Raw genomic sequence first — 12724 nt, 5'->3', positions numbered from 1 at the left:
TCTCAAACAGAACAGTGAGGCAGCTCAACCATCTGGCGGGGCCTTGAGTGTGCAGAGCCCAGTCTGGTCACTGCAGCCATGACTTTGGGAAACCTCTCAATGGAGGAGGGACCCAGTTCCTTACAATGATTTCCCTTATAGCAAAAAGTAATTGTTTTAATATTTAAATGAATATTTTTATCACAATTTTTTTTAAGTAACTGGGGAAAGTCAACCCTTCCCTCCTGCCCCTCTCTCCTTCCTTCTCCTCTCCCTCCTTGGCTTTGACATCTGATCTCACTAGATTCTCATCAGCATTCAGTTCTAAGTCACTAAAGAAGCTTTTAGGGACCAACTGAGCAAGTCAAACTTCTCATGTTTTTTTGTTTTGTGTACTGGGACTTGAACCCAGGGGCAACTTAATCACTGAGTCACATCCACTTTTTTTTTTTTTTTTTTTTTTTTTTTTTTTTTGAGACAGGGTTTTGCTAAGTTGTTCAGGACCTCACTAAGTTGCTAAGTTGCTGAGGCTGGCCTCAAACTTGCAATCCTCCTGCCTCAGCCTCCCAAGCTACTGGGATTACAGATGTGCACCATTGTGCATGACTCACAAGAGGCAGGGACAGCTCCCAAGAGTCAAGGGTCTCCCACTCAACCCAGCAGTGGGCCCCCGTATTATCCATTTTAGTGAGACTCAGAGCGGCAAGATCACCCAGCCAGCTGGGAGGAGGCAAAGCCTGGGCCAGCACTCTCCCCACAGAAGCAATGAGATCCAAGGAGAGAGGTGGAACTGAGGAAGCCCCCACCCCCACCAGCTCTCACCTGCTCAGCCTTCCAGCTGCTGGCCGATGGCTCTGGGAAGTGCCTCTCCCTAGGCAGATTCCCATAGGCACAGCCTCCTGAGGAGTCCTCGGCTAGGCTCAGGATAGCACCAACCTGTGTCCCCTCCCAAAGGAGTTGTACCAGGATGGGAGCAGGCCTGTGGGACAGGGAGGAGAAGGAAAGGGCTGTGCTGGTGATGCCCCCCACCCCCGGGCTCAGGGGAGACTCCCACCTAAGGGAGGGAGAAGCTCACCTCTGCCCTGATAGCACCTCCCTGCTCCCCCCCCCCAAGGTTTCCAGAGGCCCATCTCAGTCATTGTTCCTCTCCTGGCCTCCCCAGCCCTGTCAGTTCCTCTTCTTCATGGGACTGAGATTTTGCTAAACTTGCCAGACCTGCCATCAGCCTGGGTCTCTGCCCCACTCCCTCCCCAAACCCAAGGTGGGAACCTCCAGCCTTCCCCTTGCTTCCCTCCTCTGCAGCCTGGCTGACGCTGGCCTCCTGTGTGACCCTGTACAAAGCATCAGCCTCTCTGGGCTTCTTTCTCCTCCCAGGTGTGCTGTGATCCCTCCTAGCATGAACCAGACCCTAGCCTTCATCCCAGGGAGACATCTCCCTGTCCTTGTCCCAGAGTGATCTGCCCCCATGGACTCAGCCTTTCTCTCACCTCCTGCCCCTGTATACCCCCACCTTGCCCTGACCCCCTGGAGTAGGGACATCCCTGAGATTTGGTAGCAGGCCCTCAGGAGGGAGGCAGTGGGGCTGGGCTCAGTGATCGGGACAATAGAATGAGCAGCGAGGTCAAGAGACTGGGAGGGTGACAGGCAGGAAGGAGCCCTGGCCCCGCTGACAGACAGGGAAACTGAGGCCCAGAGCGAGGCAGGAGCATTGGAGGTCCCACAGCTGGTCAAGTCTCCCATGAGTCCCCCTGTATAAAAACTGTCATTTTCTGAGAATAAGAAGCTACCCACCTCCCAGAGAGAATGGCCCCTTGATCCAACACTAAGTTCTAGAAGGAACTACCCTTGCATTCCCTAGGGAAGGGCCCCTGAGGAGCAGAGACATTTCCTTAGGATTGAGGGCAGATAAGAGGTTCCACGGCTTCCAGCCCAGACTCCCCCCTTCTCCTGCAGGAGACCTCAAGAACTTTTACCCTTCTCCCCGCTCCCACCCCCCCGCTGCAGGAGCTCACCACGGCCCCTCTACGGGGTCACCCAACAGCAAGAAACCCCAGCCACAGCTCGGGTCTCTGGCCATTGCTCCCAGGGAGCTGCCAGGGTGGCTCCAGCTCATGGCCCAAGGGAGGAGAGCTGGACCAACCCTGCCATCTGTCCTTCACCCCCATCAGTACGCAGCCCGGGCTGGAGCTGTTTCCAGGCTGTGCGGAGCCCTGCTCCTGCCCGTCAGACGACTTTAACCCTGTCTGCGACCCCAGCACCCGAGTGGAGTACATCACGCCCTGCCACGCCGGCTGCACAAGCCAAGTGGCCCAGGAGGGCCTGGACAAAAGCCAGGTGAGGCAGTGTCTGGCATAACTGTGCCCCTCGGGGCCTCTACCCTTTGCATCTCTGCAGATCTGTCCCTGCTCCTCTGAACCCTCCCACTCTATTGGAGCTCTGCCTCTGTCTCTTTCTCCTTCTGTTGGCAGATGTAGAACATTATTCTCTCAATAAGCTTACAGCACCGGCCTGGCCCCGGGAGGTGGGTCAGTTCTGGCCCCCAGCTCTCTGTTCAGGGAGGTTGCAAAGAAAAGAGCTCTCAGGAATTCCAGGGGTGCTGACGGGCAGAGATGGAAGGAAACACCACCCACTCCGGTGGGTCCCAGAGGGCTCCAAGGGCCCTGCATTTGTACCAGACCTTTAAGGATGGATGGGAAAACCGGAACTTGGGTGGAAAGGGCTTTCCAGGTCAGGGAACAGCATATGTAAAGATTTGGGCTGGTGCAGTGGGACATGCCTGTCATCGCAGCTACTCAGGAAGCCAAGGCAGGAGGATTGCAAGTTTGAGGCCAACCCAGGAATCTTAATGAGCTCCTTTCTCAAAATTGAAGAAAGGCGGGCAGCGGGGCAGCGGGGTGGGAGGACATAACTCAGTATAGAGTGCTCGTCTAGCAGGTGCAATCCCAGGATCGCAAAAAAGATCTGGAAGAAATTGATGGGTGGACTCAGAAAAGGAAGGACAGTGGATGCCTGTGCAAGAGTGGGGATGTTTCGGGCAGATCCATGGGAAGCCCTGGGGGGGTTAAGCAGGGGAGTGGCAGCATCATATCTGCGCTCAGCCACACCTGAGGCCTTGGTATGGAGGAAGGAGCAGAGGCAGGAGGCACAGAGACAGTGGGGAGGCTGGCACAGGCCACCCAGCCAGTCACTCAGTGAAGCTTCCTCAGAGCCCTTCCTCTGTGTCTGGCCCTGTGCAGGGGACTGAGGACCTACAGCCAAGGGGCCTGGCCTTCAGGGAGCTCCCAGAAGTGAAATAGGGGCAGTGTGAGCAGCCGCAGCATTCTGTGCAGACCTGGGCCTCTGCCCAAGACCCACTACTGCCCCTCCCCTTTCTCCTCTGCTCCCCCAAATGACAAATAGGGCTAATACCCTCCTTCCTTAGGCCCTGGCTATATTCAAGCATGTGTGTGTGTGTGGGGGGGTATCAGCCTGGTTGTTATGACAACATCTTCCCCTCTCCAGAGTCCCCACCTGTTGGGCAGAACTTCTAGTGCTGGGCATGAGCACCAAACCCAAGTCTCCTCCAGGGAGATGAAGGGCCCCAGCTTCTGCAGAGGAAAACACCTGGCTGGTGGCTGTGACTGGTGGCTGTGGCTGGTGGGCCTTCAGAAGCCAGCCGGGGTAGCCACAGCTGTGTCAATTGTTGGTGTTTGGAATAACGGCTGTCCCAGTCTTTGGGACCTCCTAGCTCTCACTGTCCTGACCTCGTTTGACCTCTCTGAAAACTCTTCCAGGACCATCAGGCCCAGGACAAGATCCTGGGTAGGTGGCAAACTCCTACAGTTATGGGTCCCTGAACACTGAGGGGCCGGGTCACCTGGCTTAAATCCCTGTTCTGCCTCTACCTGGCTCCATTGATTTAGGCAGATTATTTGATCTGTGCATCATTTTCCTAGTCTGTACACAGAGATGGTATTATGGAATGCCTTCTAGATCATGGGGCCTGAGCTAAATAAATGCTTTCCAGGGTGAACTCATTAATTAATAAGTGAAGAGCCACATGGCATCATCCGTGAGAGCACTTGGCACTGTGCCTAGAGATTCGAAGCACCCAGTACCACTCCTGTTATGCCCATTGTGCAGATGGGAAATGAAGACCCAGAAAAAGACCAAGCAATGCCCAGAGTCTTTTTCTTTTTCTTTCTTTCTTTCTTTCTTTCTTTCTTTCTTTCTTTCTTTTTTTTTTGTACTGGGGATTGAACCTGGGGTGCCTAACCACTGAGCCACCTCCCCAGGTCTTTTTAATATTTTATTTAGAGACAGGGTCTCGTTGAGTTGCTGAGGCTGGCTTTGAACTTGCACTCCTCCTGCCTCTGCCACCCAAGCCGCTGGGATTACAGGCGTGCACCACCGCACCCAGCTTGCAGAATCTTAATACCAGATCCTGAGGCTCTGGCCCCAGCCAGGCCGCTTTGGACCACCACAGAGGTTTAGTTGGGGTACAGTATTGGAAGGAGGGTGTGGCCTAGTCAGGGTCAATACATGGGGTCCTGCTGGCTCGAGTTTCCCTGGCACATGTGCCTCCTCAGGCCCACTGAGAGCACCTGGGCTTAGGGATGGGTGGATCTATGCACAGGATGGTTGTGCTCCATGAACAAGTGAGTGATGGGGTGAGAGGGGAAGGGTGGGTGTTAGGGGGGTCTCAGACTCAAAGGATGGGGCTGAGCTTTCAGGGAATGGGAGTCAGAGGCAGCAGGAAAGACAAAGGGCATCTGTGAGAAGAATTTCTGCCAAGATTGGATAAACATGAGTGCAGGGTCAGGCAGATCCTGCGAGAAAAGTCTGGCCTTGGAGTCCATCCCAGAGCCTCTACCTCTGAGCCAAGGAGCAGTGGCAGGACATCCCTCTGCCAGAACTTGGCCTTAATGCGCTTCCCATCACCTGTCCCTCCATTGTATCTCCAGCCAGAGGGCTATTCAGCCAGTAGCAAAGGGCTAAGACCACCTTCCCTGCAGTATGACATGGTGTGAACTTAGGAGGTCACACACATGTGGCAGCACAGCCCTGTCCTGCACATGAGCTCTGCAGGACAATGGAAAGAGCATCCAAGAGTTACCCAAGCTGAAGTCCCTTTGTTTTTTCTCTCTCTCTCACATGCATGTGGACCTTTCTTTAATTTTACCTCCTAAATAATCTCAAATCAAAACTCCTTTACCCATCCAACCCTGACCCACAATGGGGCCCTTCTCCTGTACCCCACCAGTTCACCCTCCCAGCAGCCTCCTGGGCATCCTTAGTTCAGCACCCTCAGCTCCATCTCTGCTGGGCTTGCAGGTCCCCCGGCCAGGTTCCTGAGGACTCCCTAGCCTGCTCACACAGGGCAGTGTCTGAGGCTGCCATGGCTGAGGAGAGAGAGGCAGAGGGCAGCCTGGCAGCCCTGAGAGTGGACAGTACCCACCCCTACACACCCGTGCCCACCTGCAACTCTGGGCACACCCATCAAGAAATGCTGATCTGATGGAAAGAAAAGCCCAGCTTCCTGGCTTGGCTCTGCTCCTATCAAGTGCCCAAGTTCACTGCAGCCAGACCACTTCTTATAGAGCCCTTGGCTGGAGGTCCCCGGCTCCCAGGGAGTGTGAACGCAGGCTGTGGTCAGACACCCGGCGCCGCTCCAGGGCGGTTCCCTGCGTTGGGTGCGTCTCTGGGGCTTCTGCTCTTCCCAGTCCCTCCCGCTTTCTTTCTCTGCTTCCCTCTCGTTCCAGTAGCCACAGCCCAGGCCCTGCCCAGTCTGTCCAGGCACCTGCGTGGTTTCTCCAGCCATCTGCACTCTGCTAAGGGACCAGAGTCCCAACTCCAGCCAGTGCCAGCCCAGCTGGCTGTGGGCCTTGGGCGCCTCGGGCGCCTTCCCCAGCCTCAGCCCCTCAGCAGGCCGCTGCCCTTGGAGGCTCTGAAGGCTCCACTCCCCTTCTCCCACCCCAGGTTCTCTACACCAACTGCAGCTGCGTGAGCGGGCGTGGTCCGGTGCTTGCGGGCTCCTGCGATTCGGCCTGCAGCCACCTGGTGCTGCCCTTCATTCTCCTGGTCAGCCTGGGGGCGGCGCTGGCCAGCCTCACCCACACCCCCTCCTTCATGCTCATTCTAAGGTGAAGGCAGAGGCAGGGCGGGGGTGTACCAAGAGGCCCTTCGCCACAGTGGGAAGCTCAGGGACTGGCCCCAGTTCTACAGAAAGTGTGTGGGGTGGGGAGTAGGACTGGGGTCCCAGCAGAGCCAGGCCCCTCCTCGCATCAGGGGAGGGGACGCCTGCCCCAAGGCCCTGGCCTGGCCTCCCCCAAGTGAGGAATCACTCAGTAAGGAGGAGGCGGACTCCACTTGACCCTAACCACAGTGGGTGAGCCACAAGGGCTGCACCCAGGAGACCAAACTGCAAAAGTGAGGCCCATGACCCTGAGGCCCCGCCAAGGTCACGAGCAGATAGCGCCCATCACAGATCCAGCCCGTGCCCAGTACTGCCTCTTGGTCCAAGATCTTCCTGGCCTTTGTCCTGACAGTGCCCTCCAGGCCTGACAGATTGTCACCTGAGTCCAAAGTCGAGGACCCCCAGGGTAGAGGCTGGGATGAGGAGACCTTAGAGCAAGATCATTCCAACTCCTCCTTCTGTTGGGATTATTTTATTCACTATCTACTTTGTAGAAAATTAGAAAGGAATGAAGCTCCTCATAGATATTAGAAGACACAGGGGTCCAGGAGGCAGGCAGGGGGCTGGCCTGGGTGGTGGCAGAGAAGGGCATGGTGACCTTCATACAGCCGCCGGCCCTCATGTTGCCGTGTCCCTGCTTGTTAGGGGAGTGAAGAAAGAAGACAAGACTTTGGCTGTGGGGATCCAGTTCATGCTCCTGAGAGTTCTGGGTAAAGAGCCGTCTTGGGCCCTTTGGTGGTGGTGATGGGGACCCAGATGTCCCCTGTGTGCCAGACTGCAGGGGCACAGGTGCAAGGGGGCAGCAGACCCAACCCAGGTGCAAGTAGAGGCCAGTCTGATGGGGGCTTCCTCTGATTCATAGCAAAGGGGTGGGTTAGAGGCCCCCACCATGGCCCAGAGCCCCTGAAAGATTGTGAGGGGCCTGGGAATGCTGGATCTCTACTGTCCCCTGAGCACATCCTCCCCTAGCCTGGATGCCCAGCCCTGTGATCCACGGCAGCGCCATTGATACTACCTGTGTGTACTGGGCCCTGAGCTGTGGGCGTCGAGCTGTTTGCCGCTACTATGACCATGACCTGCTCCGGAACCGGTGAGACCTGGGCCAGGGGACGTGGGTAAGGCGCTGGGAAGACCCTCAGAATCCCAAGTAGGACACCAGCAGGGAATGGAGATCCCATTAAAATGTCCAGTGCAAACTCCCCAGTCCTGGGTGCAGGACACCGTTCCCTCTTGTATGGATGAGGAGAATCAGTAGCTGCCCAACTGTAAGAGAGATGAGGGTGGTGTTGGGGAAAAGCCCTGTCTGCCTTCACTGGGGCTCGGTCTACCCATCTGTACAATGGGGGCTTAAAGCAACCTGAAGGCTCCAAGGCCTCTGGTCTAGGGTGGATGTGGGAAGGACCTGCTGGCTTCTGCCCCACTAAAGGCTCCCTCTGCAGAGCCTCCCTGCCTCCTCCAGGATAGGGCCCACTGGGAGTCTGTGCCCCCCACCCCCAGCCTCAAGGTCTCTGATGGCACCATGAATGGTATCAGCTGACTCCACTCAGCCCCAGCCCGAGGACATCTGAGCCCTGGACCTGGGGCTCCTGAGTCCAACAGTCCCTTGTTTCTCCCCAGGTTCATTGGACTCCAGTTCTTCTTCAAAACGGGCTCCCTGGTCTGCTTTGCCTTGGTTTTGGCCATCCTGAGGCAGCAGAGCAAAGAGGCAGGGGACAAATCAACCACGTCCAGCCCTGGCCTAGAGCAGCAACGGCTGATGTCAGGGCCAAAGAAGCAGCCAGAGGATTCCAGTGTGTGAGCTGTCCCCTGGCCTCACCTGTCCATGAGTGATGGTCAACAGAGGTACCTCCTCTGAGTCCTTTGGCCAAGATTGGGTGTCAGGAGCACTATGTTTCGATTCCAGCTCCTTCCCTAAATTGCTGTGTGACTTTGGATAAGCTACCGGCCCTCTTTGGGCTTTTGCTTATTGGAACCAAGGAGTTATTTGGGGGGTTGCTGTGTTGGCCACTTCTAAAGCAAGAGGGTCTTCCCTGTTCCTTCCCCTGCCAGACAACTGACCTGGAACCAAACTTTCCTGGGTGGAAAGATTGCATATCTCTCCTGTGCCTGAGGGGAGGGAAATGGACCACAGTAGTCCAGGCTGCCCTCCACACCAGGCCACAGCCCAGCATCTTGAGTCCCAAGCACCTCCTCTGTCAGGTGGGAATGAGCTTGCCAGCTGCCAGGCTCATTTGGCTCTGACCATCTGTGTGGTCAAGTGAATTCAGGTCTCCCCAGCCCCAGGCCACCTTGAAGACATGTCCACTTGGCGCCCCCTGGAGGCCAAGACTGGTGCTGGCCTCGAATGGAAGCCCCGTGGGGAGGAAGCTGGCCTCACTCAGGGCCACTGGGCCTGGGAAGGGGAAGGGAGCCTTAGCTGAGGGGGAAACTCACTCTCTGGCTCAGGAAGTTCCAGCCCTTATGCTCAGGGGGCCACTGTTTAGGGGTGAGGCTTAGCCCTTGCCCCAGGGGCCCTGGTGTGCAGAGGGAGACCCCTCCCCAGATGTGGGTACATTCTAACTTCCAACACATACTCAGTCCTGCTCACAGCTCTTTCTGCACTGCGGAGGTGTCACACATTGACCAGGGACCACTTTTGTGACTTTTGTGAATAGAATCCTAGTTCCTCCCGTTTCTTGCCTTGTTCCTGAGTCTGTATCACTGAGGTTGTACAATGTCTGATTCAGTGACACGTCAAGGGCAGCATCTGGTTCTCTGGGATGCCTGGATCAGCGTGACACGGGACCTTTCACTTTAAGAGTAGTAGGGTCCAGCTCTGCACACAGCTACCCTGCAGCGCTGGGGTCTGAACCACGGGATCCTTTGCTTTATCAGGCCTGTGTGGGTTTCTGGCCTGGCTTATCTGGCCTGGATATTTCCCAGGAGGAAGAAAGGTCTCCTGATCTCCTCCCAGCCCCTCTGTTGCCACCACACCCCTGACCTGGCTAGGACCTGCTTCTGGGGAGGCAGAGACTCCCACACCCCTGTATGCCCAGCCCTGGGCGGGGGGCTGGGGAGAAGCTGGAGTTGGGAACACGTGGCTCAGGTCCTCTGAACAGCTCCCCATGCCAGGGCTCCGGGGCCTTCCCATGAGAAAGGAGAAGAAGGAAAGATAGATGTTCTCAGGCCTGCTTTATTCCACTGATTGACTGTAAATGTTTATCAAATAGCAGGACCTGCATTTATCAATGCCAATAATTTCAAAGTCTCCTCCAACCAGATGAGGCCTTTAGTGTGTTTATATTTCTTCTCCTTCCCTCTTGTTGCCCAAATTTCACAGAAATAATCTGAAATTATAGATACAGCTTATTATTAAATTTGTTCATGCATAATGTCTCTTTTATTACAAAAATCCCTTCTTATAAACTGCATTAGAGGTCTGCAACAACCACATTATTTCCAGTTATTTAGATTTAAGTTTGACTAGGTTCAGTGCGCACCATTATTTCTGGTATATTGCATCTTTCTCTCTCTTTATATTCTGGTCTAATTTCCGTTTGGCTGGGTTATATCCTCTAGTAATGGTTTCAGAAATGATTCAAATAAAGTCATGAGGCTGTGCGAGTCCTCACCTATCCACATTGTCATTCGCATTTTCCAGAGGAAGAAACTGGTTCAGAAAGGATAAGCGACTCGCCCAAGACCACACAGAAAAAATAGGGTGGAGTCAGGGTTGCATCCAGATTTTTGGGAACTGAAGTTAATACAATTTGGGGAGACCTCTTTAATAAAAAGAGCTCAAAATTATGAATACAGGTTGAGGATCCCTTATCCAAAATGCTTGAGACCAGAAGTCTTTCAGATTTTGGATTGTTTTCAGATTTTGTAATATTTGCATACATAATGAGATATCTTAGGGGTGGGATCCTAATTTAAACATAAAATTCATTTTTGTTTCATAGACACCTCATCTACATAGCCTGCAGGGAATTTGCTTTTTGTTTTTTGTTTGGTTTGGTTTTTGTACCATGAATTGAACTCAGGGGCACTTAACCATTAGTGAGGCGTGACCTCACCAATGTGTCTCTGTGACACATCTCCAGGTCTTTTTGTTTTCCATTTTGAGACAGGGTTTCCCTAAGTTGCTGAGGGCCTTGCTAAGTTTCTTCTGGGATTGGCCTTGAACTGATGATCCTGCTGCCTCAAGCTCCAGAATTGCTGGGATTACAGGCGTGCCCCACTGTACCCACTTAGCCTGTGTTCTGATGGTAACTTATGATCTAAGGTCAGGTATGGACCTTTCCACTCGTACTACTACATTAGCTCTCAGACAGCTTCGAATTTTGGGACATTTCAGCTTTTGGATTTTTGGATTAGGGATGCTGAACCTGAACAAAATTAGGTAAGAAAGTGAATATTTACCCAGAATGAGAAAAAAAAATTCTACACACGATTCAGAAAAATAGTTTTTAACTAACTGTCATGCATACCTCTAAAATACATTTCCACAGACCAGCTTCTGGCTTTGCACATTTCAAACTTTATATCTCCCATTTCTCCTCCTCTCCCCATATATTTTCAAGTCACAAGAAACAAAACACATTTATCCCATGATATGACACCTTAATGTCATATTGCCAAGTGAGGTGGACAATTGGTAGGGTTATTCTTAGAAGCCATTCTTATGCAGAGATGGCTACAGTGATTTACCTGTACACAGAACTATCTGAGATCCACATAAACATAAGGACCTGAATTCAATCTACCCTCAACATGACTCCCCCCTCGGCCAGATCCCAGAAATGTCAATGGTCCCTTGTGTCATTGAGACACAGGGACATTGGAGTGGAAAGAAATTTGCAATCTGGGTTGTGGTCAGAGTGTCTTACCTGTGTACATTTCACAAAAATATGACAATATGAGTCATTGGTGAGGCATGACCTGGACCTAGGGCAAGGCTTTTATGCCCAAAATTCATGAACCTCACAGGGAGCCCAACTCTGGGTTGAACTGGAGCTGGAGGAGATGACTCTTGTCTCTATGGTTGAAGTCTTCCAGACTGGTAAGGGTGAAGAGGCTCAGGAGTCACTGAAAGGGGGACATGGGACCAATAACCAAGGGATGGAGCAGAGAAGGGCTGGACGTCCCTTAAGGATCAGTCCTCCCCAGTATAGTCTGTGGCCAATGAGGAGCCACAGTATGGGCTGGGGTTGTGGCTCAGTGGTAGAGTGCTCGCCTAGCATGCATGGGTTCGATCCTCAGCACCACATAAAAATAAAATAAAGATATTGTGTCTGCCTAAAACTAAAAAATAAACCTAAAATAATATTTAACCAAAAAAAAAAAAAAAGAGCCACAGTATTTGCTTACGCTCCTGTCCCTGCTCCCGGAGTGGGAGGAGAGGACATTAAGTCTTACTGTTGGAGTCTACTGGTGGGAAAATCCAGCAGAAGACTGGACGGGGACTGACGTCCTGACGCCTGGCCCAAGTTCCTTTACTTGCACATGTATGCTGGGAACTTCCAAGTCAGGCAGACACCACTCAGGAGCTGGGAGCCAGGAATCATGATTGGCACACTAATGAGTGAGGAGAGAGCAGCCCTTCCAAGGCCTGGACGTGTGGAATTCTTCCCCTGACCACACTGCTTTGCCATTTCCTCCTCCCACTCGGCCTGCTCCCCCCCCCCCACCCCTGGGCTTGTCTCTGTCCCTGCTTCACGAACTCCTACCCAACCTTCCAGGCCCAGTTCAAAGTCACCACCTCCAGAGAGGCATAGGATAGGCAATGGGTGGGTCGGGGAAGGGGAACAGGTAGCAATCACCTTTGGGATCTGATTAAAGACATAGACTCTTCATAATTAAAACACACACACACACACACACACACACACATACAAACAAATACAATTGCATGTGCAATTTCAGAGGTTGAGCGAGACCCCTGCAAATCCAGGGTCTCAGGTCCAGACCCTTCATGGAATGCGAAGATGACAGCTGTAAAGACAGTCAGATTTAGGTGCAGATCTTAGTCTCCTGGAGGGACCTGAACAAATGACAACTCCTCTGCACTCAGTTTTTTTCACCTGCAAAGTAAGGTTGATCAGGATGTCTGCCCCCACATAATGTGCAAAACAGATAAAATAATGCTCCTCCGGCACCCAGGAGGGGCACCTGACGATCAGGGTTGTCAGACTCCTCCCCTTCCCCTGCGCAGGGAAGGATTTAATGAGCCCACGGAGCAGAGAGTGGGAGGGGGTGGAGGAGATGGGGAGGGGGTGGAGGAGACACACTCCCTTTGCCCTGCCCTGGCCACAGCTCTGCTTGTCCCCTAATCTCTCCTCCGCTGTCAGCCAGGGCTCAGCCGTCCCAGTCTTATCTCTTGCCACAGCCAGCTTGGGACAGCTTTTCTCCACTAGATTTACATTTTTATTGATTTTCTTTCTCCCTTCCAGCTCAGTCCCTTCCTTTTCCTTCCCCTTTGGTTATAAAGTGGGTTTGCCCTGGGAAGCACAAGTTCTGAGACTGGCTGAGGAGTGGTGATTCTAGGATGGATCCGTTCATTCATTCGCCTCCCCAACCTGCGTGTCAGCT

At 53.3% G+C, this 12724-nt stretch overlaps 1 protein-coding gene across 8 annotated transcripts in view; it reads left to right on the top strand.

Moving 5' to 3' along the window:
• The window catches only part of Slco2b1 (solute carrier organic anion transporter family member 2B1), a 48476-nt gene extending 38708 nt beyond the window's left edge, over nucleotides 1-9768 (top strand). For all 8 annotated transcript variants that reach the window (XM_076846641.2, XM_076846642.2, XM_076846634.2 and 5 more), the window contains 5 exons: nucleotides 2148-2313; nucleotides 5938-6101; nucleotides 6800-6864; nucleotides 7124-7244; nucleotides 7772-9768. In XM_076846641.2, coding sequence (XP_076702756.2) covers nucleotides 2148-2313; nucleotides 5938-6101; nucleotides 6800-6864; nucleotides 7124-7244; nucleotides 7772-7952 — 697 coding nt within the window. In that variant the 3' untranslated portion in view covers nucleotides 7953-9768. The remainder of the gene's footprint in view (nucleotides 1-2147; nucleotides 2314-5937; nucleotides 6102-6799; nucleotides 6865-7123; nucleotides 7245-7771) is intronic.
• Nucleotides 9769-12724: the final 2956 nt, after the last annotated feature.

This window comes from Callospermophilus lateralis, chromosome 2, assembly GCF_048772815.1.
Source record: "Callospermophilus lateralis isolate mCalLat2 chromosome 2, mCalLat2.hap1, whole genome shotgun sequence".
Classification (NCBI taxonomy): Eukaryota; Metazoa; Chordata; class Mammalia; order Rodentia; family Sciuridae; genus Callospermophilus; species Callospermophilus lateralis.
The sequence above is the reverse complement of the archived record's forward strand: the minus strand, read 5'-3'. Positions and strand labels throughout refer to the sequence as shown.